We start from the raw sequence: 24,940 nt of genomic DNA on the forward strand, positions 1-24,940 counted from the left end.
GCGCGGCGTTCCCATGGCGGACCCGACTTAGTTTGTCCCTCTGCGGTGCCCGTCTCCACCGGCCCTTCCCCCGCGCTCCTCAGCCAATCGCGAGGCGCGGCCCCGCCCCTCAGCCAATGGCGCGGCCCGTGGGCGGTGGCGGCCTGGCCTGCGCGCGGCGGGTGGCGGCGCCTCCTCATGTCGTGGCTCTTCGGGCTGAACCGCGGCGCCGGGCCCGCGGGCGGCGGGGATGGGGCGGCGCCGGGGCTGTCCCTCCCGCAGGCCCCGGGAGGAGGTGGAGGTGGTGGTAGTAGTGGTGGAAGCGGGAGCGGCGACCGTCAAGCGCCCAAGGACAAATGGAGCAACTTCGACCCCACGGGCCTGGAGCGAGCGGCCAAGGCGGCGCGGGAGCTGGACGCGTCCCGTGCGTGAGAGGGGCGGGGAATCCTGGCGGGGTTTGGGTGGGAAAGGACCTTAAACCCATCCAGTCCCCCCCTACCATAGGCCGGGACACCTCCCACTGGATCGGGGGCTCCAAGGCCCATCCAACCTGGCCTGGAACCCCTCCAGGGATGGGGCACGTGGAGGGGGAGGGACAGGTTGGAGCCCCTTCCTGCGATGGTGCCAGGGCCTTGAATGCCCCAAATCTGTGAAGGGCAAGGAAGGAGGTGAAGCCCCTTTCTCTGGGGGTGCCTGGATCTCGCCTTCCCCAGGCCTGTGAAGGAGGAGTAAAGGGCTGAAACCCCTTCCTCCGGGGCTTATGAAGGGAGAGGAAGAGGTTGGAGCCCCTTTTTATGAGGGTGCCCGGGCCTTGCCTCGTCCAGGGCCTGTGGAGGAAGAGCAGAGGGCTGGAGCCCCTTCCTGCAGGGCTGCCTGGGCCTCACCTCTTCCAGAGCCTGTGGAGGGAGAGGAAGATGCTGCAACACCTTCTCGCAGGGCCTGTGAAGGGAAAGGAAGAGGCTGGAGCCCTTTCCTGCAGGACTGCCTGGGCCTCCCATCCTCTAGGGCCTGTGGAGGGAGAGGAAGGTGCTGCAACTCCTTCCCTCTGTGCCTGTGAAGAGCGAGGGAGGAGCTGGAGCCTCTTCCTTCCAGGGTGGCTGGCCTCACCTCTCTTGGGGCCTGCGAAGGGCAAGGAAGGAGCTGCAGCCTCTTCCTGCGGGGTTGCCCAGACCTCTCCTCCCCTAGGGCCTTGAAGGGGTGAGGAAGGTGCTGGAGCATCTTCCCAGCAGGGTAAGACTTCAGCTCATGGGTGTGCTGAGGATGTTCCCGAGCATCAGTCGGCAGAGAGGGTCGAGGTACAGCTTCAGAGCTCTGCACTCGGCAGCCTCAGCTGGCGCCAGGTCGGACTGATTGGACTCAGTGATCTCTCAAGAAAAGAGCTTTGTGCTGGCAATAACCTCTTCCCACTGTCATTTTCAGGCCACGCAAAAGATGCTCTTAGCCTTGCCCAGATGCAAGAACAGACCTTGCAGCTGGAACAGCAAGCAAAGCTTAAGGTATGTTGGAACCCATCACTTGTTGTTTTGTAAATTTTAGAATATCACCATGGTTTTTAGGGAATGACAAGGGATTTCTGCAGGGAAGCATAAAGCAGTTGGGTGGAGAGCAGGCTTGTTCTTTTTTAAAGGGATTTGGGGATTGTTTGAGTGTTGGTTTGTTATGAGATTTCATACAATCATATTTTGTGATTGTATTTTATTTTTCTTGTGTCATTGGTCAGCTAAGAAGGGTACAAATGGATTTCATGGAATATAATTGTCACTAGCATTTCTCTGTGGGGTGGCGTATTGAGCTCATCTGTGTTGATAATTGTTTTGTCTTAATAGGAGTATGAAGCTGCCATAGAACAACTGAAGAATGAGCAGATACGGGTACAAGCAGAAGAGAGACGGAAAACGCTCAATGAAGAAACGAAACAGCATCAAGCAGTAAGGAAATGAGGGGGAAGCCACTTGATGGGAGACCTTCTTTCTGTCCTCTTATAGAAAAGGCAACAATGCATTAATTGCTGCATTTGGGAAGCAGGAGAAAGAGGGCCACAGGCAGCCTTAGATGTGAGGTGATTCCTAGACTGATCCCATCTTCTGCCCTGACTTTGTAATGTTGAACTGGATTTGTAGTTATGTGCAGCTCTGTTGTCTTGAACTTTTCTTGCCAAACTCTTGAACGTCCAAGGGGACTGGCACTGGCAGTTATTCTTATTGCATGCTTTCTGAAGTTTTCCTAGAGGAACTTTCAAGGAAGTGCTGTTACACAATCCTAGGACTTCAGTAGCTTGCAACCTCATTTCTTCCAAGTTTGATCATTTGGACAGGAAAAAATGCCTTAAGAGAAGTGATGCAAATCTGAGAGTTGCCACAGACTGTGTTGTGAGCAGTGTCAGTGCTTCTGGTGTTTTAGCGTGAGTTACTGACATGGAAATAATACTGAAACTGGGGAGATGTCAGCTAGCTTTTATGGTGATAACTCACCTATGGTGACTTTTTGCTTTGAGAGCACAGGAAATTAGGGCACTGACCCATTCTAGTCGATTATCTAGCTCAGGAAGATAGCTAAAACTGCTTATCTGGCACATGATGCTTTTTATCCCATCCGAGTTTGGACTTTGACCGGGGCTGGCTCAGGGAGCTGCTTGTGAGTTCACTCCTGAATGCTTGCAGTTCACGGTGCATTGTTTGAAGTCAAAGCAAACTCATGATTTATTTCTGCCGTGCTGTGCTTTACAGTTGTTGAGGAGATAACTTGCAAACCATTCTGCTGTCTGTGTGTTTGAAGTAGAGATAGTATTACCCCTGTACAGAGTCCCGCTTGCTGATTCGTACAGGCCTGCAGACCACTTTCAGCTGAGTGTAGGTGATGGTGGTTTATTTGCCAATTGCAGTGGAAAAATGATGAGGGAAAATAATGAGGAACTTGAAAATCAATGAGAAACAGAGCTCACCTGACAGGCAGCAGATGTTGGCAGTTTGATTGCTTGTAATCACCAGTCCAGGTAATGTGTTTTAGAAAACCATGTTTTTCCCAGTAAAGTAATTCTTCTTTTCTGGGCCAAAACCACTCGTTCTTTGTTCTTTTGTTTCTGTGGTGCTTTAAAACAAAGTCAGACTGTATAGATTTCTCAGCATCGAGGAAGTTTTTGTGCTGGATGAGGATATTTTGCCCCAAATTTTGCCCTGTTCATATTCAATCCAGGGACTGGTGGGGTTTTTTGTGTTGTGTGGGGCTATTTTTGCTTTATGTTGTTTTTTGCCCCCCCTGCATGTTCCAAACCCCATTGCCATCAGGACTAGGTTCTCTCTTAAACACCTAATCTTCTGAATACTCTTTCTTCTTTTTGAAGCGAGCTCAATACCAGGACAAATTGGCAAGGCAGCGCTATGATGAACAGATGCGACAGCAGGTATGATATTAATAGCTTTCTTCTCTATCCCAGCTGGGAACTGTCTTTCTTAAGTCGAAGTGGCAATCTGGAACAGTGCCCTGTCCTGCTGGCCAGATGGGTGATGCCAGGCACTGTTGTTTTCATCTGTACTATTTGTGTGGCGTCAGCAGTGCTGGCCGGGCAAATCCAGTGTCAGGAATTGGGAAAAAGTGGCTGGGAGCATGGGGTTAAAAGTACGAATGTGAGAGATGGGGAGTGGAAGAATGTGCTTCAACCTAAGCACTAGCTTCTTGAAAGCATTTGTAGTAGTTAAGCTTATACAGATACCTACTTGACCACAACCTTAATGCACCTCCTGCTGTCATCTCTGCCTTTAGCAACTTGTTAATGAAGAGAACCTGAGGAAGCAGGAAGAATCTGTACAGAAGCAGGAGGCCATGAGGCGTGGTAAGCTAGCAATTTTTCTTTAGTTAGTGTCAGAGTGGGTGGGAAGATGAGTTCTCTGTGCTGACCTTTGACTCCTTGTCCAGTTTGATGCTCCGTTAGAGTGATGTGTCAATGTCCTTGGCAAGTGGCAGGTAAATCCCAGTAGTGCTAGAAGTACCAGTTGCTTCCAAGATCAGTTTTATGGTTGGCTGCGCTCCTAAACGTCTGCTCTGTGGTACTTTAATTTTCCAGTGAACCATCAGCATCTCCTGATACAGCAGCTGAAATTCTGATTTTATACTGGGACGATCTAAAATAGAACCAGTCTTGAAGAGGAAAGAGAAATAAAAAATAGCTGGCCTTTCTCTGAAACGATGTTGAGGAGCAGCAGTGGTGCCTCGATCTCTGTTTTTTTCCTCTCTGTTGCTTTATCACTTATTCTCTAGCTCGTCTCTGACTAAAGTCTGCCCTGAGCAATTTTTCTGGTAATGAACTTCCAGAACTGAAGGATGATTGTTGTCTCGCACTATGCTGTCTGGAGAAGGCCCCCTGTTTGGTGTGCGATCCCTCTGACCACAGAGGGAATATTCCTTGTCTGTCTTCTGTAATATTGAACCGGTTGGCTGACTTTTGGAGGAAGGTGGGAGGGAAGGAAGATCCTATTCTGCTGCAGTGGGACCATGCAGAGCTGCTGTGAAGCCAGAGTGAAGCAGTGCATCTCTTTCACCTGTCTTCTGCATGGGATTAAGCCAGCCCAGATTGACCTCTTCTCTCCTTTTTGATTTTTAAGCTACTGTAGAGAGAGAGATGGAGTTGCGGCATAAGAATGAAATGCTGCGTGTCGAGGCAGAGGCAAGAGCCCGTGCCAAGGCTGAGCGGGAGAACGCAGACATCATTCGGGAGCAGATCCGCTTAAAAGCTGCTGAACATCGCCAGACTGTATTAGAGTCCCTCAAGTATGTGTGAACCAGGAGAAGGGCGTGGGTTGCCTTGCTGCTTTTGCAGGTTTCTCCCATTGTGTAGGAAAACTTACTGTTTATTCCTCTAAGCTCTGAGGAATAGCTGAAGTTAATTTGCACAGTCTTCTACTCTGAATAGTAGGAATTATCTTAGAAAATCCCCTCTTTTACTTGTCTTCCTAAATTGTGAACCAGAGAGACTGTTTATAGATTTATAAATTTTATACAGTTTTTCTAACAGATTAGTTCAAGCCTTATGTGCTAAGATTGAGACTCAGTTACGCTGAAAACTCTAGAGTTCTTTCGGTTCCAAGCATATACTGTTAGGCCATCAAGTGTTATTGTCCCCAGAGGAGTGGCATTTAGATTTGTCATTTGATAATTTTGAGTCCTTTGGGATTTTGAATTAAAAAAGCTTTAGAATGAAATACCTTTAATTATGGTTCATCACCAATAATGTATTAAGGAAAGAAATCTATATCTTAATGCCAAATGGTTTGCTGGATTTAATCCCAGATCAGGTGTAGGCATCAGATGATTATAAATGTCTTTGCCATGCTTGTTCATGTTCCAGTTCCCAGGTGACCCCTTAGTTAGCTTTGGCCGGTTCTGAAGAAGATCGTTATAAACTTGTCTTGTAAATCGTTTCAATTCAATCTTTGAAATCCCTTTCTGGTCTGCTTCCCTTGCTGCTGGCTTACAGGACAGCTGGGATGCTCTTTGGGGAAGGATTCCGTGCTTTTGTAACAGACTGGGATAAAGTTACAGCTACGGTAAGTTGTTTAACAGCTGGACCAACATCTTTTCCCAAGACAAAAGAGCCTGGCAATGGCTTCTTATGGGCGTAAAGGTGTTTCTCAGTGCACTACTTACAACAAAACTTTACAGTGAAAACATATTTTTAGTAGCATGGCTTGTTAAAATGGACATTTTGCTTCAAGTCCATCACCACCATCTGCTCGACCCTCTGGTTTTATGAGCACAGGCTGATACGAAACGTGCTTTGTGCACTGGAGAGAACAAGATGTGCTTTTAGTGGATCCTTTTGTAATCTGTACCTGGGATGCCTGCAGTATTCGGAGCCTTTTGCAGTTTAGTGCTCGGTGCTTTTAGTTGCATATTCTCTTGACCTAGATACCAGTTTCCTGCATTATGGTCATTTTTGCTTCTAATAAGCTCTTGTCTTCTAAATTTGGGGCATTTAGCTTAAAAAAGTACATATATTTTTGGAAAGGCGATAACACAGCTGGACTCATTTTCTGTTGCTTTGGAAAATGACTATAAGGTAAGAATTAAAGGAACACTAAAATAACCGGCTAATTTAGCCCTGGATTTTCAGCTCGTCTTGCCTTCTGTGAGGGCTGCTTTTTTTCCTAACTGCCCATCCATGTGACGAAGATGGTTTGGCTCAAAGTTCTTTTATGCTTTGTTGGTGTTTTTTAATGGAACCCACCGTGCTTGTCAGAGATTCACTCCTTTGGTAGGTACTTCATGATAAATAGGTAGGGACTGTAATCAGGCTGGGGTTTGGAGTTGGCACAGTAATTGGGCTCTTCAGTGGGAGTTGAGTAATTGTCCTGTTCTGATACATACCTGACGGTCTTAAAGCTTCATTTCTCTGTGTCTTGTAACATGAACATCAGTGAAGTCTGGAAGCTGGAAATAGTTAATCTCTGCCTGGGTGGATCTGATGTAACAACCTGTAACTTTGATTAACTGGATGTTGCTAAAGCAGATGATGTCAAAGTGCACAAGATAGTTCGTTGGGGTACCTTGTTTTTAGAGGGAGGCTGCTAAAAAGGTGGTGTCTCTTTTGTGTTCTAAAGCCCCTGTAAATGGAGATGAATTGGGCGTGGAGATCATCTTATTCTTTGCACCTTAGAACTGGCTGTTCTGAACCGTTCACGTTTCCATCGAAGACAGAGGTGATGTCACCCATTTAAGCAGGGAGAAAACAAACAGATGGTGTCTCGTCCTTTATTGAACAATGCCATCCTTGTCCTTGAGGCTTTTGACTTTGTTTTGTACTTGTAGTAGAAGTCAACAGTTGCTTTTAAAGTAAGCATCGGCTTGTTGGGCTTTTGTTTCCCTGCCAAGTGTTTTTCCTAATGCTTCCCCCCTTTCTTTGCAGGTGGCAGGCCTAACCCTGCTGGCAGTGGGTGTTTACTCGGCCAAGAACGCCACAGCAGTCGCAGGGCGATACATAGAGGCACGTCTGGGCAAACCTTCCCTGGTGAGAGAAACCTCACGCATTACTGTACTGGAGGCACTGAAGCATCCCATCAAGGTAAAGATCGGCTTTGGTTTTGTGTTGCACTCAGCCATGAGGATGCAAAATGTCTTTTACAGCTCTTTACGTTGAGTAGGGAGCTTCCCGTGGATCTGTGAATAATCGTTCTGTTAGAAATGGATTAGTGGGCCGAGTTCAGTGTCACTTCATACCACCTTTTTGTCCTAGTGAGTTGTCAAAATTGTGGTTGATTTTTACGCGGCGTAATTGAATTTGTCCTCTCTAGGTTGGTAAGCGTCTTACCAGCAAGGCTCAGGATGCCCTTGAAGGAGTTGTTCTCAGTGTGAGTACTCTATTTTCCTGTTTTGGGCTGCAAAGGATGACTTTGAAACATGAATAGGAAATGCTGTTTCCTTACCCTCACTTCAAAAGCTGTAGTCCCAGTAATTCTGGAGTCATAGCACCTCTGTGGCCCTGAGACTGTAAGATAAGCTCCTGTGTTCAGTGTGAAACGCATTAAGCACTCTGTTAGCCTTATTTTTTTTTCCTTAGTGCAAAGCAGTTTGAAGTCTTAGTTCAGCCCTTGCCCTGCTGTAGTTTTATCCAGAGTTCCACTCGATTCATCGTATCTGTTTAAGATTACTGAACCTAGATCTGCTTGTAGGCCAGAAAGCTGAAGTGTGTGCATTTGCCCATTTCGTGAGTGGTTCTTAACTTGCTAATGAGGGCTGCTCTGTGTATTTGCTTCTGAATTTGATTCCTGGGTATCAGACAAATTTAAGTGCTTCTTGAGGCTGCCGAGAGAAAATGCCTCTGCAGGGATCGCTTTCTCGTGGTATCTCTACAAGTGTAATAATAAGGATGAGCATGAATGTTTGACTTAGATGAAAGAATTAGTACTACAGAGAGCTGCTTATGTTTTGGCAGATCCCTCTCAGGGCATAGGAACTGACTATTTAGGCATTACCAGTTCTTATAGTAGTTACTGCACTGCTGCTTTTTTCTTATGAGAGAATTGTAGCCAAGCAGACAGAACTTTTAAATGGAGTAAATCCTCACGTAGAAGGGGAAATGACCCTGATTTGGAGTAACAACCAGCTGAAGTTAAGGCTTAAAAGCTTGAGGCTGTAGGAGTGCTGCCTACTTCTTTCTGGTATTGATCCATAAAGCCAATGGATGCGAGTCTCTCAATACTTTCTGTTCCATAACTTTAAACCTTCTCTTGCAGCCACAGTTAGAAGCACGTGTGAGAGATATTGCCATAGCAACAAGAAATACGAAAAAGAACAAAAGCCTATACAGGAATATTCTTATGTATGGTCCCCCTGGCACCGGAAAGACACTCTTTGCCAAGGTAAAACCCTGCCAAGATTCTGACAACCTGCACATTGCAGGGTGCTCGGAAAACCTTGTGGTCTAGGCACCCCCTCCAATCTGAAATCTGTTGCTGTAGTGGTGCATAAGCATTGTGTTCTTGTGTCTGTTGGGAAAGGAGGAAAGGGCATCCAGCTGCTTCAACTCTAGATTAGTGCAATCACTTGGGTTCTAGTGCTAAGCGTAGGCAGAAGAGCCCTTCCATCTGCAAGAGGCACTTGACAGCTGTGACTCGTGAAATCGCAACACTGGCCTGCTTGTCTAATAAACAGTGAGGGGTGGCAGGAAAGACCGTAATCCCAGGGAAGGGACAGGAATGGTTTCCTGGTGCATATGTACTACCAGTACAAGTTTTGCAGTCAGGATGTGATTTTTTTTGACATGTTCCTCAGTGTTTGTCCACTAGATCTGAGGTTTCATAGATTTAAGAGTGGCAGATTTGATGTGCTGATGCAAGTTGAATTTTCTTGTCTCTATCAATACATTAAAACCGTATACCAATAGTATTTTGCTGCCTGCTCTGGCAATGTGCTATGTAGTTTGTATGTCTAAAGCCAGTAGAGAGTGACAGGTCTAGCACATGACAGCAGCATATTTAATTCCTGGCTTTTAAATTCGTTTAAACAAATAAAATTTCGAGTTGTATTATTTAAGCATAATAGTAGAGAATAGAATTCTGCTCTGATGCACAGAGGATGGAAGTTATAAACTAGACCGTGAAGAAAACAGTGGAAGGAAAACAATACACAAGCGAAAGATAAAGGTCTAGGCATTCTCAGCAGTGCCTTCTAGCATTAAAGATTCATGCATTGCCAAAAGATTTATCTTCCATCTTCTGTTCTCATTCAGAGCAATGCTAAAAGCTGCCCTGAAGTGACTCAAGTAGCCTCTTCTCTAAAAGCATACTTGCCCTCTGCAAATAAGCATGCCGATAGGATCAAACTACTTTTATTTCCCTTCTTGCCTTCTGTGGATTTGCAATGAAATGGGGCGCTTGACTTGCTGGTTCTGTTTCCTTCCAGAAATTAGCTGTGCACTCGGGCATGGATTATGCCATCATGACTGGTGGCGATGTTGCCCCCATGGGGCGGGAAGGAGTTACTGCCATGCATAAACTCTTCGACTGGGCCAACACCAGTAGGAGAGGGTAAGTGGAGATTCCTCACAGTCCTAAATTTGCTTTCTTGCTCGAAGAAACTCACTGCAGTGATATAGTGCAGACCCCCAATCTCTGTTACCAAATGATACTCTTGCACAGATGAGATAAGTTTTCCTAAATGGGTGAATTCTTGTTGCTTAGCAATTTTAAAAAAGCTGAAAGCTTTTCTTCTTCTGCTCCCTTAAACCCTTCTTGTTTACTTCAGATTTTCTACATCAGTCAGAGCTTAATTCTACTGGTCTCACCAGGCAGGTGGAGAGAAGATTCAAGTATTGCCTACTTGAAGACTGAGACATGTCTTCCAGACTGATTACTTTTCTGACGGTAGTAATAAGACTTAGCACAAGTGGAGAAGGCAGCCAGGTGTTTACACTCGCTGGATATTATGTTCCCTGTTGCAATTGCTCAGATTTTAGACTCTGATAGTGTTTGGGTCCAGCTTCTTGTTTACTTTTGGGTCTAAAGCAGAAGTAGGGAATTACAAGAAATAAGAGGAGAGGCACGCTAAAGGCATTGAGGTTCAATAGGTGTAAAAAATCACAAGCTGATGTGCTTTTTCAGTCAGTCACCTTTAAAAGCAAACTTTTATCTCTGGAAAAGCATTCGTTTTGAGGCTGAATCTTGACTCTCTGATTCTGTAAGAATATGTAGTTAATTTTTTCATGCTAGTGTAAATGGATTTTTGCCATCCAGAGGTAGCTAAGATATTGCTTGTCCAGCCAGGATATTAAAATTCAGTAGGGATCTTGCAGTGGGTGTCAGTTTGGATTTTTTTATGCTGTTTTGTTTGCAGATCTGTAAATGTGGCGAACCATTGATTTATGTGTTCTCTGATTGCTTTAGATGGGCATTATCTTGCAGTGTCTGTTTTAATCCTTGCTGCATTCATCATCTAAATGTTTCTTTTCCCCTTTAAAAAGAAAACCCAAACTTGCAGGGTACGTTTCCTAAGGATTGAAATTCTTTAAGCTTCTCCTACCCTGAGGAGCTATGGAAGAAAAGGTGTAAGAATTTAAGTGAGCTTAGAAAAAGAAGTTGGAAGAGAGATGAGGATACTCAACTGGAGGAAGGCTGCTGGATGCTTCCAGTAAAGAATTCTCTTTCACAATGCTGTCTGAGTCTTAATTTATTCTCTGTCCTGATAAATTCCGGTGCATTTGAAGTTCGTACACTTCAGGCGGCCATCAGTGGAAGTCATGATCAAAGGTTATGTGCATCCATACACATCAGTATTCTATATCTCCAGAAACGTTCCAGTATTTATTCTGGTTATCCAACAATATCAGCTGTTAGTACGGTGTTGCCTTTATTAGCTGGAAGCTGTTGTGATAGAAGACTCTTCTCTGCAGAGGCTGTAGCTGAACACGTTTTCAGAAAAATACAAGTTGAGTAAAAGCTCTTAATAGGCCCTAAAATCCCTTGGAAGAAAGGTGATTTTGAAGCTAGGCAAGAATGTGATACGAGCTGTGAGAGCTTTATGACCAACTTGGTTCTGCTATTGATAAACATCTTTACTTGCATTGTCTCTTGGGAAGAGCACTGCCCTTGGGTTATAAGTGAATTTATTTTTGTGAATTATTCATTGACTTAATTAATTCATTTCTCCACAGGTAGTAAAGCCATTATATTATCGTTAGTGTGGTTTGGAATGGAAAAACCCAACAAAATAGCGAAGCAAGTTGCAGGGAGGACTCTGCTTTCAGGTTTTCAGAATGATATAAGGAGAATTGGCAGGAAGATGCCATTGTCACCGAGATATTTGTGTGCTTGTGTATCTGGCTTGTACCCATGCACACATTCCCCTAAGTAGGAGGGAATGCTAAAATAAGCACTCGCACAAATACCTGGGGAGCCAGGTCTAAATTTCAAAGATCTGCTCCAGCTTGGCAGTAAGAGAGCAGCACTGCTAGATACCAGCCCACTGCCAAATTATGGAATCATAGAAGTGTTTGGGTTGGAAAAGACCTTTAAGATTGTGTCCAACCCTTAACCCAGCACTGCCAACTCTACCACTGAATCATATCCCCAAGCACCACATCTCCATGGCTTTTAAATCCCTCCAGGGATGGTGATTCCATCACTTTCCTGGGCAGCCTCTTTAAATGCTTGACGATGCTTACGGTGAAGAAATTTTTCTTAACATCCAGTCTGAACCTCCACCTGCGCAAGTTGAGGCCGTTTCCTTTTGTCCTATCATTTCTTACCCGGGAGAAGAGACCAGCACCCATCGTGCTACAACTTCCCTTCCTGGAGCTGCAGAGAACGACTAAGTCTCCCCTTTACCTCCATTTCTTCAGACTAAACAGCCCAAGGTTCCTCAGCCGCATCTCAGAACCCCTGGGCTCCAGCCCCTTCCCCAGCTCTATTCCCGTTCTCTGGACGTGCTCCAGCCCCTCAATGTCTCTCTTGTAATGAGAAGCCCGGATGCATCCCCATGAAAATTCCTCTCTGCATTAGAAATCTGGAGGAGATTGAGGTGGTGCACCCTAGAATTGGTTTTGTTCGGTCCGTTTCTGAACAGCATGAAACAAAACTCCAGAACCTGGAGTCAGATTTGTGGCCTAAAGTGACTTCAGCTGATGCCCTCTTGTAGCTGTTAGGATGAGCCAAGAAGCATTTCCATGGCAATGGAAATGTTGCTGTAGCTCAGATGAGAAACGTTCCTTAGGAAACGAGTTTGCTTGGGTGTTCCTTCAGGCTTCCACCTGGTCACAGGTATGGGTGTCTGGTAGGACAGGAGAATCCTTGAGCCATCTGAGCCTCACTTACCTGTCTCCTGTTACTGTGTAGTGCTTTCCTTTTACAGGCTCTTGCTATTTGTGGATGAAGCAGATGCGTTTCTGCGGAAGAGGGCAACAGTAAGTACTTTATCTGTTATCTGTGCATACTGCAGAGTTAGTCAGCAGAAAGTTTTCTTAACCTGGTTAGCTAGTTTCAACAGGCAAAAGATTAAAACTGGCAGGTGCCCTACTACTCAGCTAATTAAGCAGTGGAGAGATGAAAAATTAGTATCTTGCAGCTGAATGGAATGAGCATCTCGACTGCCTTGAGAATTCCTCCCTGCAAAAGATGGGTGATGTCATCTTTTTGGAGGTTTTGCAGGAGACTGGGCAGTGGGAAAGAAAGGCATACCCTGAAAGCAAGAGAAGATTGCTCCCACTGCAGAGTTGGTACCCTGCAGGGTTTGGGGTTTGTCCTGACCAGTATTTATTTTGGTAAAGTTTTGTAATAGAGCTGCTTTTCACCTTATTATCAAAGTTACACAAGCATCTTTCGCCCTGTACAAATGATTTATGTTTTCAAAGTCAGTCACCAGATTATACATTGAATCTGGACCTGCTACACAAACCCTGAGGCTCTATTTAAAGAGCTGTCCCTAGAAGATTACTTTGAATTTGTGAATTCTTTGCTGTGGCTTATTTTCCTTTTAAGTACCTTATTGGACTAAAATAGTTTTGAGTAGGGAAAGCCACCTAGGCCAGCGGTTAGAGCCCTGAGCTTGAAATCAGGAGAATCACTGAATGACTGGGGCTAAAGGTTTCTGTTTTATGTTTGAGGCTTTAATTCCTAACCTTTTTCCTGGGTCTATAAATTGATCCTTTTTTTTCCAAGGTATTCCAGTGCTTTTGTTTCTGCTGTAACGCAAATGTTTGACAATAACAGAACTCACTTTGTCGATAATGCTGCTTGAAGCTGTGACCTCTCTCAGGTCCCCAAGCAGCTGATCTACCTTTGGATTTCATCTTTGCAGGAGAAAATCAGTGAAGATCTCAGAGCAACTTTAAATGCATTCTTGCACAGAACAGGGCAGCACAGCAACAAGTAAGTATCCAGTTTGAGCCCTAATATTGAGCAGCTGATATTTCCCTGAATTGAGGAAAGTCTGTGAAGGGTCAGGTGTGGAAATAAAAGTTGGAAACCTGTGCTGCTAAGGGTGCGAAAGAACCTGTGCAGAATATGCAGTTTGTATGCTGAATGTAGCATGCTCCTCTTATCTTTTCCTGGGACATGAAAAGGAGAACTGGGAAAGGCTGTATGCAGGGTAGCGGTCAGTGCTTGTGGAAAGGCCCACGTTATAGATGAGCAAAAGGGATCTTGAACTGTCTTTCAGAACAATATTTCCCCTGCATATGGTATGGAGCGGTGAGCGATTCCCTTTCACCTGTCATCCGTACTGCGCGTGGCTCCCTTCCAGCACTGGAGGGAAATCTTTCCTATAACAGGGGTGGTATTTGAACATCTTGATTCTCTTAATGGATACATACTCCTTCTTGATCAGTTCCTGGTTTTGTTTAAACAAGGACAATGTTGGGCCCATGAAAATCAATATCGCAAGAGAGAATGCAGGGTTGATGCTGGCTGGATGCTTATAACCTTCAAAAACACTTCAGCGTGGTGCTTGTTGGAGTTGCTGTTCCTCTCCAGTGCTTTGATGGCCTCTTTCCATGCCGTGCATGTCTGTGCAGTGGGGGTGGGTTTGAAACTTTGAGGCGAATGAGTTTAAATCTGACCCCATTTCTTTTGCATGAGCTGCCTGCTCAGTCTGTGTGCAACGCTGCACATAAATGTCAGAGTCCCAGAGCTGTTTCCTTCACGGCTGCCGGTAGATTTGCTGAATGCAGATGATTGCAGGGCTGACTTGACAGCTGTGTGCATGTGGGTGAAGTTCATTGCCAATCCATCCATGCTCGCTTTGTCACATTAATGTTAACTTCCTGCAGAGCACTGCGCAGTTTAACAAGAGCTGTTTCCTTGCTATCATAATAAAGAGGTGACCTTTCCTCAGCTGGTTTCACATAATCTTTGTTTTTTTCTGTGTTTGAGAGCGTTACTTAGTTATCAAACTTCTCTTTTTACAAAGAAATTGAGCCAAGCAGAAAAGTTGCCTCTGTATGTGGGAAGGTGAGTTTCCCAGTGATGAACTGCTACGTTAGGTCTTTCACTACAACCTGTTAAGTAACCTCATGGCAGTGAAATGAATGTTCTAGAAGCCGGTGTTTCAGGACAACAGCAGCAGGGCATTTTCTGTCCTTGGTTCATCTCTTGAACTTATTAAAACCAATGCAGTTCTACCGCATAGTTGCTTTTATGTAGTTTCTCTGCACCCTCCTCTGTCACTGTGAGGCGCCTTTCTAAAATGAGCAGATTGCTGGAAAGCAAAGTGTTGAGCCTGCAAGAACCTTGCAAGATCCTTGGTTTTCTCTTCAGTGTCTTCTGAAATGATATAGAGAATTATTCTATAAGTGCTAAGTTGAGTATAATTATTGTTAAACGATGTTGTAACTTGATGATTGCAAGAATAAATGTATGTTGGCAAAATTCATGTGTTCTGCAGGACTCGGAGCAAGTGGTGCTTAAGATAGAAATACACGTTTCCAAGGTGAAAACTGTAGATATCCTGAGCTCCCAGGTGATCTTTGGAAATGTCTTTTGGTCTATACCTGCAGAAGTGCTAAAGATGTTAAGATGGAACTGCAGAAAGCTTAAGAATATTAGTATATGTTTTAGCTTTAGATAGTTCCTGCTTTTCTAGGGAAGAGTCCTTTTCAGACTCATAGTGTTTCATTGCTGTGGGTCTAGCAAATTTATCTTTCTGAACAAATTTATATTATTTATAGGGAACCTTATTTATACAAAGGAGGTTCAGGTTAGACATTAGGAGAAAATTCTTCACCGAAATGGTTCTCAGGCACTGGAACAGCTGCCCAGGGAGGTGGTTGATTCCCCGTTCTTGGAGTGGTTTAGAAGACAGGTGGACAAGGTGCTCAAGGATCTGGTTGGACAAGCATGGTTGGACTCGATCTCAAAGGTCTTTTCCAACCAAACAGTTCTGTGATTCTCTAATTGCACTGCAGGGCAGTGACTGGCAGGGGATGGCGAAGGGGTAGTTTGTTCCCCTGGTGTTAAAGTGCCATAGCAGAGCTCTGGGTGTGCTTGTTCGGTGTGGTGAGTGCTGTACCCCAGCTCCAAACAGCTGGGCTCTTGCTTTGTCAGATGTTGAATTCAGCCCTAATTTAAACTGAGCCATCCGAGGAGACTGAATGTGCTCTTGTGATTCATGCACTGCTTTTTACTTCTGAGCAGCTTTATCACCGCTTTGGGCAACGACAAGTTCTGTACCCATGAATGGAACTTCACTTAAACAAGTCTAATAGCGCATGTAAATCCAGCTGGTTTGGTGAGACCCCGAGGGGTACTGTCACTTTACCAGTGAATTGTCACCAACCAAACAAAGTATTGTAAATGGCTGATTTAAACTCCCAAAGAATTTTTGCCATCATCTTGCTGGATAGCTGACTGCACCTGCATCTCTTGCTCATTTGGGCTGTTTTCAGGATAAAAATACGCAAGGCTTGGATGTAAGGTTGCATGTCAGTTCTTTATCCAAGCTGTGCTTCTGCAGGGGTTTGTGGGGAGGTCCTTGTTGGTAGAAAAGGAACAGTTTTGTGCCTGTATGTTTCTTGGGTTGGTGAAGTTATCTGCAGAAATGACAGCAAAGAACATAGCCCCCTGTAGACTAGGATTTAAATAGACTGCAAGAACGTCAGTATTCCAATAGCTGTGGTTAAAAGCCCATTTCAAATTATAACACACTATTAAGCTGGTAGCATCGATTAAAGCATTAAAGTAGAATTGGCATTGGGAGGAAGCGTCATTACAAAGCGAAAAAATGAAGGGGGCTTCTGGCTTTGAAATGTGGCCAGTAGGAGCAGGACCCAGAAGCTGGCACATCTGTACCATGGAGCAAAGCTTGGTAAAACAAACCACCTTTGTTTTATGGCACCTGTTGTGAGTACCTCTCTCTCTGTACAGGTTAGACTTGGTAGCAGGAATGTGTTGTCAGCAGTGCTAGAAGAAAACAGGTCAGCTTTTAGCAGCTCCTGGAGACTGACCTTCCCAGACACAGACCCTGCAGTGGTGAACTCCCCTTATTCTTAGGCCAGGACGAGTCCATTCAGCGCTCTGCAGCTCTGAGCTGGCTGAGGTCTCAGTGATGCTGTTGGCTTTCAGTTTGTCAGCCATTCATACATGCAGAGCAGGACTAAGACAGCCCCTTGTGATTCTAGGGTGCTATGCACTTAGCAGCATAAAGTCAGCTGGAGGTATGTCTGTGCCGGAGAACGTCTCTCCGTGTTTTCCAGCCTTGTTCCAGGGTTTCAGATTTAGAGGTCTCTGGGAGGTTGTACTCTTGCTAAATGTTCTTAACTTGAGGGAGGTTGTGGGTAAAGTGATAAATAAGGCTTCTGAGGTAAGGGCAGACTGCAAAATGCTCATATTGGAAGGCTAAGTACTGAGTTAAACTCATTTCAGTTCTGTATAACTTAAACTGCAGGACATTTTAATGTCGCTTGAGATGCCATTTCTGAGGAATCTCCAGGCATGTCAGGTGATGAAAGGTCTTTGGAACTGGCCATGACAGTTCCAGCGTTCAGGCTGGTTCACCTGTTTTAATTTTTATGGGGTTTTCAGTCTTTCCTCTCTTCTTTCACACTTCCAGGTTTATGCTTGTTTTAGCAAGCAACCAGCCTGAGCAATTTGATTGGGCTATCAATGACCGGATAGATGAAATGGTGAACTTCGATCTGCCCCAGCTGGAAGAACGGGAGCGGCTTGTGAGAATGTATTTTGATAGGCATGTCTTGAAGCCCGCCACAGAGGGTAAACAGTGAGTATCCCTGTAGAACTCTCCCACGCTATCGGATTCTCTTTCTTTTGTTGTTGTTCTTCACCTCCTTTTCTGTGCATTCTGTCATGTCTGTAAACCCACTTCAAACAAATAGTACGGAGAAGAGCTGGAGAGATGCCTCTTGCTATCCTGGCCCAGGATGAGGTGCTAGAATTTCATGCCACGGTTTGTTGTGCCCGTAAAATTTAGGAGACCGGTTACTGTACTGGAGGCAATAATGCAAGTAGGAACACTGTTAAACTCCTCACATCCAAGCACTTGGCTTACAGAGACAAATCAGACCAGGTGATTTGTTTCATTGTGTGCTGTGCAGTCTTGCACTTTTCTGTTCTTAATCCAGGCGCGCGTGTTTCTTTGTGCCACAAAATGTGGTTTTCTGGGTCCAAGTGAACAACCTGTGTACTTGGGCCAGATCTTTACACTGAGATTGACCTGATCTTTGATTTCACTGTCAGTGTTGCTCTTTACAAAGATTACCTCTGACTCTCCCACCCTAGACTAATCCCTGTTCTGCTTTTCAGACGTTTGAAGCTGGCCCAGTTCGACTATGGGAAAAAGTGCTCGGAGATTGCCAGGTTGACAGAGGGCATGTCTGGCCGAGAGATATCTCAGCTTGCTGTGGCGTGGCAGGTAAGTAGGGATTTTGTCGCTGGGCTTCTTGGCTCGATTTTCCTTTCTGAAAGGCCTGAGTGTTTGATGTTGGAGTCTTGGATCGTGTTTCGTTTTGGATGTTCCTTACAGTAGTACTAGGATGCTGCTAGCTCTGAGGTAGGTGTCAGAACATAGGCATGATTTCTCGTCTCATAAACAGGTTTTATAATCACTAATGGGAAATCCCTTACCAAATTTAAGCAAAGCGCGTGACTTAGAAATGGGTCTGGGCAAATCGTGCTGCTCATTACTCGTGTTCCAGCTCAAGAAGCTCAGTAAAGGAGTTGCCTGAGGGTTTTTTTTCCACTTTTTAAGGTACAGAAAGTATTTGTTCTTTCTAATCCATTCAGCTGCGATAGTCGTGAGCTGAGGTGCAAAGCAACCATTAGAGTGTTGTTAGTCTTTATTTTATTCATTGTATGCTAGCAGACAGCTGGTTAATTTTACTGTGTGAATTTTTTAGCATTGAAACCTATTTCAAAATGTGCGCTGTCACCTGAAAATATAGATAAAGCTTTGTTTCTGTTTAATTTGTTTGTTCTCTAACTGCCTGAAACGATTAGGATTGTTCCCAGCTCAGTCAAGATGCTTAGTGAGATGCTTGACAATTGTTTGAGTTCCAGAGAGGTAGAACATATTGATGGGTTTTAGGTGGACTGCCCTGATATCCAGTTGTGTCCAGACACCGTTATGGGGAGCTGACAGCTTGAGGGAAGGACCAGAATCTCAGTCCGTTCTGCCTTTTGTGGAGCCAGTAGATCATGGCTTCGCTTTTTCCCAGTACAGCTGTGCTTTTTTGTGGGCTTCCGATTCTGAAACCCAGAATAAAGGCATTTGTATTAAACTGAGTGATAGTGTTGAGGTCATGATGATGATAAACAAGCCACCAACTGTCATAGAATTTCTTTATTTCTCTTCATTTAGTAAGAGAACACCTTTACTGCGTCCGTGAAAGGCTTTGCTGCCAGGCATTTCCTGTAATAAAAAGTTGTGATAAATGGTCCTTTGTTGTTTATCAGCTTTGCTTTTTATCATCCCTTATCTCCTAGCTTGTCATTACTCCTTGGGAATTACCTCAGCTTTTATCATTTATCCTTAAAGTGATCTTGAAGGAAGGGAAAGCTGTGGGTGACAACTTCCTTATTGTTGTTGCCGCAGATCACTTTTTAAAAGGTACCTCATAGCACCAGAACTATTAACGAGGCTCTATGTAAAATTGCAGCAGGAGGTCGTGTTCCTCTCTTCTGCCACAAAACAGTCAAGGAGCTTAAAAAAAAAAAGAAGATGCAGGAGAGAGTGGGCAAAAAGGTACCAACAGTTCTGAAGTAGGAACTGCAAGAAGCTTCATCTGTGCCAAAATCAGTTGTTGGTCTTCATATCTTATCCCCCGTTGATCAGGAGGGGGAACATGATGTGTTCTGGGTCAGGTTTTTTGCAGCTGGTGGTGGGACACGTGGGCTTTTCTCAGGAGCTGTCTGAGTGGATACAGCGCCCTAATGAAGGCATCCGAAAAGTTAAACTTATTTCTTGATTTCTGTGTGGAGCACTGCCCTGGGAGCTGCCTGCTGGAGCTGTCGATCCTAAGTGCTATCATAGGGTTCTGTTTCAGTCATTGAGTCAAGGAATTTGGAGATGGAACTGCTGGAGCTTGGCTGGAGCTTTACAAGGCTGCGTTTATGCTCGGTTTGGCCTACTGACTTTTGACCGTGGCGAGACTTACCAGCACCTACCTTTGCTTTTGCCTGCTAAGGATATAGGATATAGCACTTCATTAGCTGTGGTTAAAAGCCTCTCTGTGAGCCCGTGTCTTAAGCACTCTTAAGCCCGGCTGATCTCTTGAATGGTGTTGGTATTTGGGGGCCTGGGTCAGCGCCAGTGAGTAGCTGTTGTAGATGCCTGTGTAGCTGATACAATGCTCCCTAGCAGGGAAGGATGGAGGCTGCAGTCTGACGAGCGTTTCGGGCAGTGTTGGGCCTGCCCCCTATTCCTGCCTTTCTGCCCTCTTTTCCATTGTGCTGGTGCACCTCTTTGTACGGCTGTCCCGTGAACTGGGTCAGGGAGCTGCTCAGGACTAAAAATAGCTTGGCAAGACAGTTAACTGCATAGCTACTACGCGCTGGCACAGCTGCGGGGTGGATCAGGGTAGGCGGGGGCTTGGAACCAGCATAAGTGGCTCAAGAAAATGTTTATCAGGCTTTACTCTGTGAGATGCAACTGCTGCAAGGTAGTTATCCACTACAGATGGGACTGTTAACTCTTGAACTGTTTAAACTCCTGTGGGTGTGAACTTCTGATTCAAGATTCTGTGTGCAGATGGCTGATGTGGGAAATAACCTGATGTGAGCAGCACATTTATGAATGCACACTTGAATTTTAATCAGTTTGCAGGCTACGATTTTGTCCGCCTTGGATGCCGGGAGCTATAAGGAAGCTACAAAAGGGCTTAACCTGAGGATTTAGAGAGCCTCTTCTGTGATTCTAAGGTCTAACGTCTGAACTTCCCACTCAGTTCCCTACTTGCAGTTGCTTTTTCCCCTCTATTTCTACCCAAAGCATTGTGCCAGACTAACAACACAGGCAGGGAGAGTTTGAAATGATCTACAAGCTGAGAAGATATGGGGCAGAGCGAGCCAAGAAAAGGGAAAACCAAGATATCCGTAGTTCTGTTTCTGGTCTTAGTAATGTCTTACAGAGCTGGTAAACAGCACATGTCATGAGCCTGAAGCTCAGCAGAAGTCCTCAAAGCAGACTTGAAGCAACTCAAGACATTTAAGCTTCCAACACTTTTCCAGATAGGCTCATAGTTTGCCTAAGGTCTCTGTTTCATAAATAAATTGAGTTGAGCCATGCTGGGGAAGATTACAGCACAAAGCCCTGGTGGAAACTGCTGGCTGTGAATGCTGGAGCAGCATAAGCCCACCATAAGCTAGGCTTGAAATCGATTGGCTGTCACTTAGATGAAGTTCTAATACTTAGATGAAGTTCTGTTTCACTGTTGTTTCAGCTGGACTCGGTTTGTTTTGAATCTACCAAACAGAGAAATTAAGATGCAGAAGAGCAGGGGGTGCAGTAACCTCTAGCACTGGGAAGGATGCTGCTATCTGGCACAATTAACAGCCTGCACGCTAGAAATCCATTTTAATTTCTTCTGCAGAAGAAATGACCATTTGCTTTTTGTCCTTGTGCTCTTCTGTTCCCTGTATCCAATCCTTTACAAATACAGGATGGATTAAGTGCATTTACACTCTTAAAAATTCTTTTAGATCTGCTTAAAGCAATGTGCAGACTTTCTAGTTCTGCACCCTGTACTCAATCCCATTGAGATGCTTTGGATAATGTCAAAAAAGCAACCTTTCACTATTCCAAGCTGTCATCTTTGGAAAAACGTTTTGGCAACACCTGGGGAGAACCCAGGAGTTCTATGCCTTAGGTGATCTTCCTGTCATTGCCTTCCCTTTAGTGCTACTGAATAAATGCCTTTGTGCTCCGTGAGCCTTGGTTATGTTTAAAAAATAATAGAAGAATCATCAGTTTGACCAAGTTATGGGGAGGATTTAATGTTTCTGTGGTGGTCTGAGCTGAAGGACATGAGAAATAAGCAGGGAGGTGGGGTGTTGTTCTTGTGTGTTGGGTTTTTTTGAGGAGGCCTTTTTCATTATGAACGTGCTTTAAAGGATACAGATTTGTTAAAATAAACTGCGGCTCTTGGCTGAAATAGAAACATTAGTCCTTTAGGCTGGTCTGTGTTCCATCTCTCTACTCCCCCCCCCCAAATACTTGTGTTTGCAGCTTATTTCATAATTAGATTTGAGTTGCAAAGCACAGATAGTGTCACTGGAAAAAATGGGTTAAAATTTGTCCACACAGGAGGCAGGGGTATGAATATAAATGAAGCGCAGGAGCATTTTTGTGTGTTTGTGAGCTGCTCCCAGAAGGGACAGCTGCTTCTCCCATTTGCTTTCTTGACAGCCAGGGCCTGAGGCTTTCTATAAATAGAAAGTCATTGAGAAAATCAACAGAGCGTGAACTGCACAGCTTTGCAGGAGTTTCCACCGGTGAATTTATGGGCTATGCAGAGGTGGGGAGGAAGGGAAGCCATCCTCTCTCTTCTGTGGAGGCACCTAGCGCATCCCAGGAAAGCATTTACTCCATTTTAAAGCACCTGATCCTCCTGGATGGCAGGTTGCATTGATAAAGGGTCGTGGCTCCGTTTAGCTTTGAATGCAATAAAAATAAAAGTAAAAAGGAGGGTGGGTGGGTTTTAGGGGGTGAGTTAGTGAGGACACTGCATCTGAACAGCACCTTTCACCCCTTGCGCAGTGGTGGGAGAAGATGGGTTATGCTGTGTAGATGTATAAACATTTGGGACAGCAGGCAGGTTATGGGGACCGTGCGATTGGTGGGAAGTGCCTTGCTGCTCAGGATGCCTCCTGCTCTGTTACTGAACGTGGAGGAGAAGTGCCTTTATGCAAAGTCAACCTTCTGTTTGCAGACCTTCTATTCCTCTGCACTCCTTGCCTGTGGCCAGTGTCTAGCTTGAACTATGAGCATCAGCCTAACGTGTCCCTTCTGTCGTAAGGAAGGATTGCAGAGGTTTTACACAGAGAAGAATCTGTTTTAATGCTTCCAGCAGTAAAAACCAGCACCTGCGGTTCCGTGTAGTTTGTGCAGTGAGACCTCTTGTGATCTAACCAGTTCCGTGAAAGGGGTTTCCAAGAAAGGGCTGGAGAGTAGGCTCGAGAGGGCTGGAAACAGGCTTGGGTGTTTTTTTGCCATTTCCTGAAATAATTCTTCCTCCTGCAGTGAGGCAGCAGTGATCGAATAGACAGACATGATCTACTGTGCTGGGGTAGTCAATACTGTGATGAGCTGTGCCAGTGGAGGTTTAGGTTGGATATTAGGTAAAATTTCTTAATGAAAGAGTGGTGAAGCATTGGAAGAGGCTGTGCAGGGCAGTGGTGGAGTCACCGTGCCTGGAAGGGTTCAAAAAACATGTAGTTGTGGCACTTCAGAACATGGTTTAGCAGGCATGGTGAGGTTGGGTTGATGGTAGGACAGGCATGAAGGAGAAAGCAGAAGAGAGGGACTGATCTTGGGTCTTCACTGATCGTAGGAATTGCCATCACTAACTTCTGTCTCTTCTGCCTTTGCCTTCCAGGCTGCAGCTTACGCCTCAGAGGACGGTGTTCTTACAGAGGCCATGATTGATGCCCGTGTAGCTGATGCTGTACAGCAACACAAACAGAAGATGGAGTGGCTGAAAACGGAGGGTGCTGAAGCAAGCAAAGGGGCTGGCAGCAACCCGCTCCTGCCTTTCCCCAAAGGAACACCCGTGTGAGAAGTCTACAGGCTTCAGACCAGCATGCACGGGGATGTGGGCATGGGAGAAAGCTTGGGAGGGTCTTCTGGGCAAGTGCTTGGTGGAATCATGTGTTGAACTGTGTTTATGGGTGCCGGGAAGGGGGTATTGCCTCAGTCCGCCTCTGTTTTCATGTTTTTAAAGTGCACCAGAAAAATACGGTCTAAACAAGGCAGAAGATACTGTATTAAAGGACTCCCTTGCTGAAATACCATCAGCTGTGTTAGTCTGTATGTCTGTCCTGCGGGAAAGGCCCAAACTCCAGATCCTTCTGCCATTTGACACTGTTCTGGAGTGTCCCAGTGGCATGGGCATGGGGAACACAGGGCCGGTCCAAGCCTGCTACTCCCATATCTTTGAATTTGTAGGGTTTACACTCCAGCGAGCGATTTCTCATCATTTTCCCCAGATTGTGCCCATGACTTACCTCCTTGCTCACATCTCTGTGTGGCATCACTCCTTTCTCTCTTGTAACCCCTTCTAGACTCTGGGTGGGCTGTCTTACAGAGATGTGTTGGGTGTTGCTCACAGCAGCACCTGGTGAACTTAAAGTCAACACTTAGGACAAGCTACAGCTGTGCTGTGGGATGGCTGTTAAGCACTGGGGCTTCCCTTGTGATGGGGCTCTGCCTGCTGGTGCCTGGCTCCTCCTTTTGTCTTTGTGCTGGGCCCTCCTGGCCGTAGAGCCGGCCTGTGCTGATGTGCTGTGAGGGGCTGAACACTCTGGAATGCAGCTTGGTCTTGAAGTGCCAAGTATTCCAAGCCTCAGAGCTCTTACCTCCTCCCGTGTAGCGCTGTAGAATAGCTGCACATGCTCCCTGGATCACAAAAGGTTTGACTGCAGTGGACCAAGTGGCCTTTCTTATGCCACCGTCTTGAAAGCGCTGCTCAGGGTGCCTGGGAGCCTTCCGGATGCTGCCGAGCTGCAGCAGGAGCCGCTGCTTCTCAGGTTCTGCTGTGTCTGTTCTGGTTACACAACCCCCAGTGCTTTGTTTGCTTTCCCCAGCCCGGTTCTTGCTGCTGCAGCTGAGAGCAGCCCTAGGTGTTTTCCTCCAAGTACATCAGCTCTCTAAGAAGGTGAGTAGGCGAAGCTGTCTGTCTGTCTGGCACACAGGTCTCCAGCATGGTCTGGAGAGAGTGAGAGATGTGAGTGGGCCTTGTTTGCTACCAGCTGCTGCCACCAAGCTGCTCTCGCTACACCAGTGTCCTGCTGCATTTCTGGAATAACTGAGAAATGTGCCATTATCAGGTCATGAATGGAAGCCTGTCTCTATCAGCTGACATTTGTTCTGTCTGGGCAGATAAGAGGTCAGAAAATCTCTTGGGTTTTTTTGGGTTTGGGTTGTTTTTTTCTGAGTTTGAACTGGATTTGAACCCTGTGCTGGGCTCTGAATCTGCTTCTGTAACTGCACTGTGCAAGCACATTTGCCTGACCTAAATCTGTGCCCTTGAGTACCTTGCTGAGATGTTCTCCTCTGACAGGAACCGACAGCAATCTCGGCTTTGTCCATTTCGCTGGTGGTTGTTTCTGAGCTGTGAGAGATGCGCACTGACAAGAGCTTGCGAGCACGGGAGCGGAACAGGGCTGTCCCCGGGCTCCTCGGAGCAGCAGCCTTGTGGAACACCAGGAAAGAAAATAGTTCTTAAGGCTGCAAACCTGTTGCTGTCGTGGGCTGCCATCTTCTATCTTAAGTCGTTCTCCAGTATTTTCCTCTAGATTCTAGGCAGAATTTG

The 24,940-nt window shown here is 45.6% G+C and overlaps 1 protein-coding gene across 1 annotated transcript; it reads left to right on the forward strand.

The window, feature by feature from the left end:
• The first annotated feature begins 138 nt into the window (after nucleotides 1–138).
• Nucleotides 139–23,406, forward strand: LOC104055600 (ATPase family AAA domain containing 3A). The gene is made up of 16 exons (XM_054085952.1): nucleotides 139–403; nucleotides 1,399–1,475; nucleotides 1,806–1,907; nucleotides 3,320–3,379; nucleotides 3,739–3,808; nucleotides 4,578–4,743; nucleotides 5,450–5,519; nucleotides 6,878–7,033; nucleotides 7,263–7,319; nucleotides 8,205–8,330; nucleotides 9,373–9,497; nucleotides 12,316–12,367; nucleotides 13,261–13,331; nucleotides 17,008–17,175; nucleotides 17,718–17,826; nucleotides 23,006–23,406. Exons 1-16 carry the CDS (start codon nucleotides 178–180, stop codon nucleotides 23,183–23,185), a joined length of 1,815 nt encoding a protein of 604 aa, XP_053941927.1. The 5' UTR covers nucleotides 139–177; the 3' UTR covers nucleotides 23,186–23,406.
• The last annotated feature ends 1,534 nt before the right edge of the window (nucleotides 23,407–24,940 follow it).

This window comes from Cuculus canorus, chromosome 21 (assembly GCF_017976375.1).
Source record: "Cuculus canorus isolate bCucCan1 chromosome 21, bCucCan1.pri, whole genome shotgun sequence".
NCBI classification, from domain to species: domain Eukaryota; kingdom Metazoa; phylum Chordata; class Aves; order Cuculiformes; family Cuculidae; genus Cuculus; species Cuculus canorus.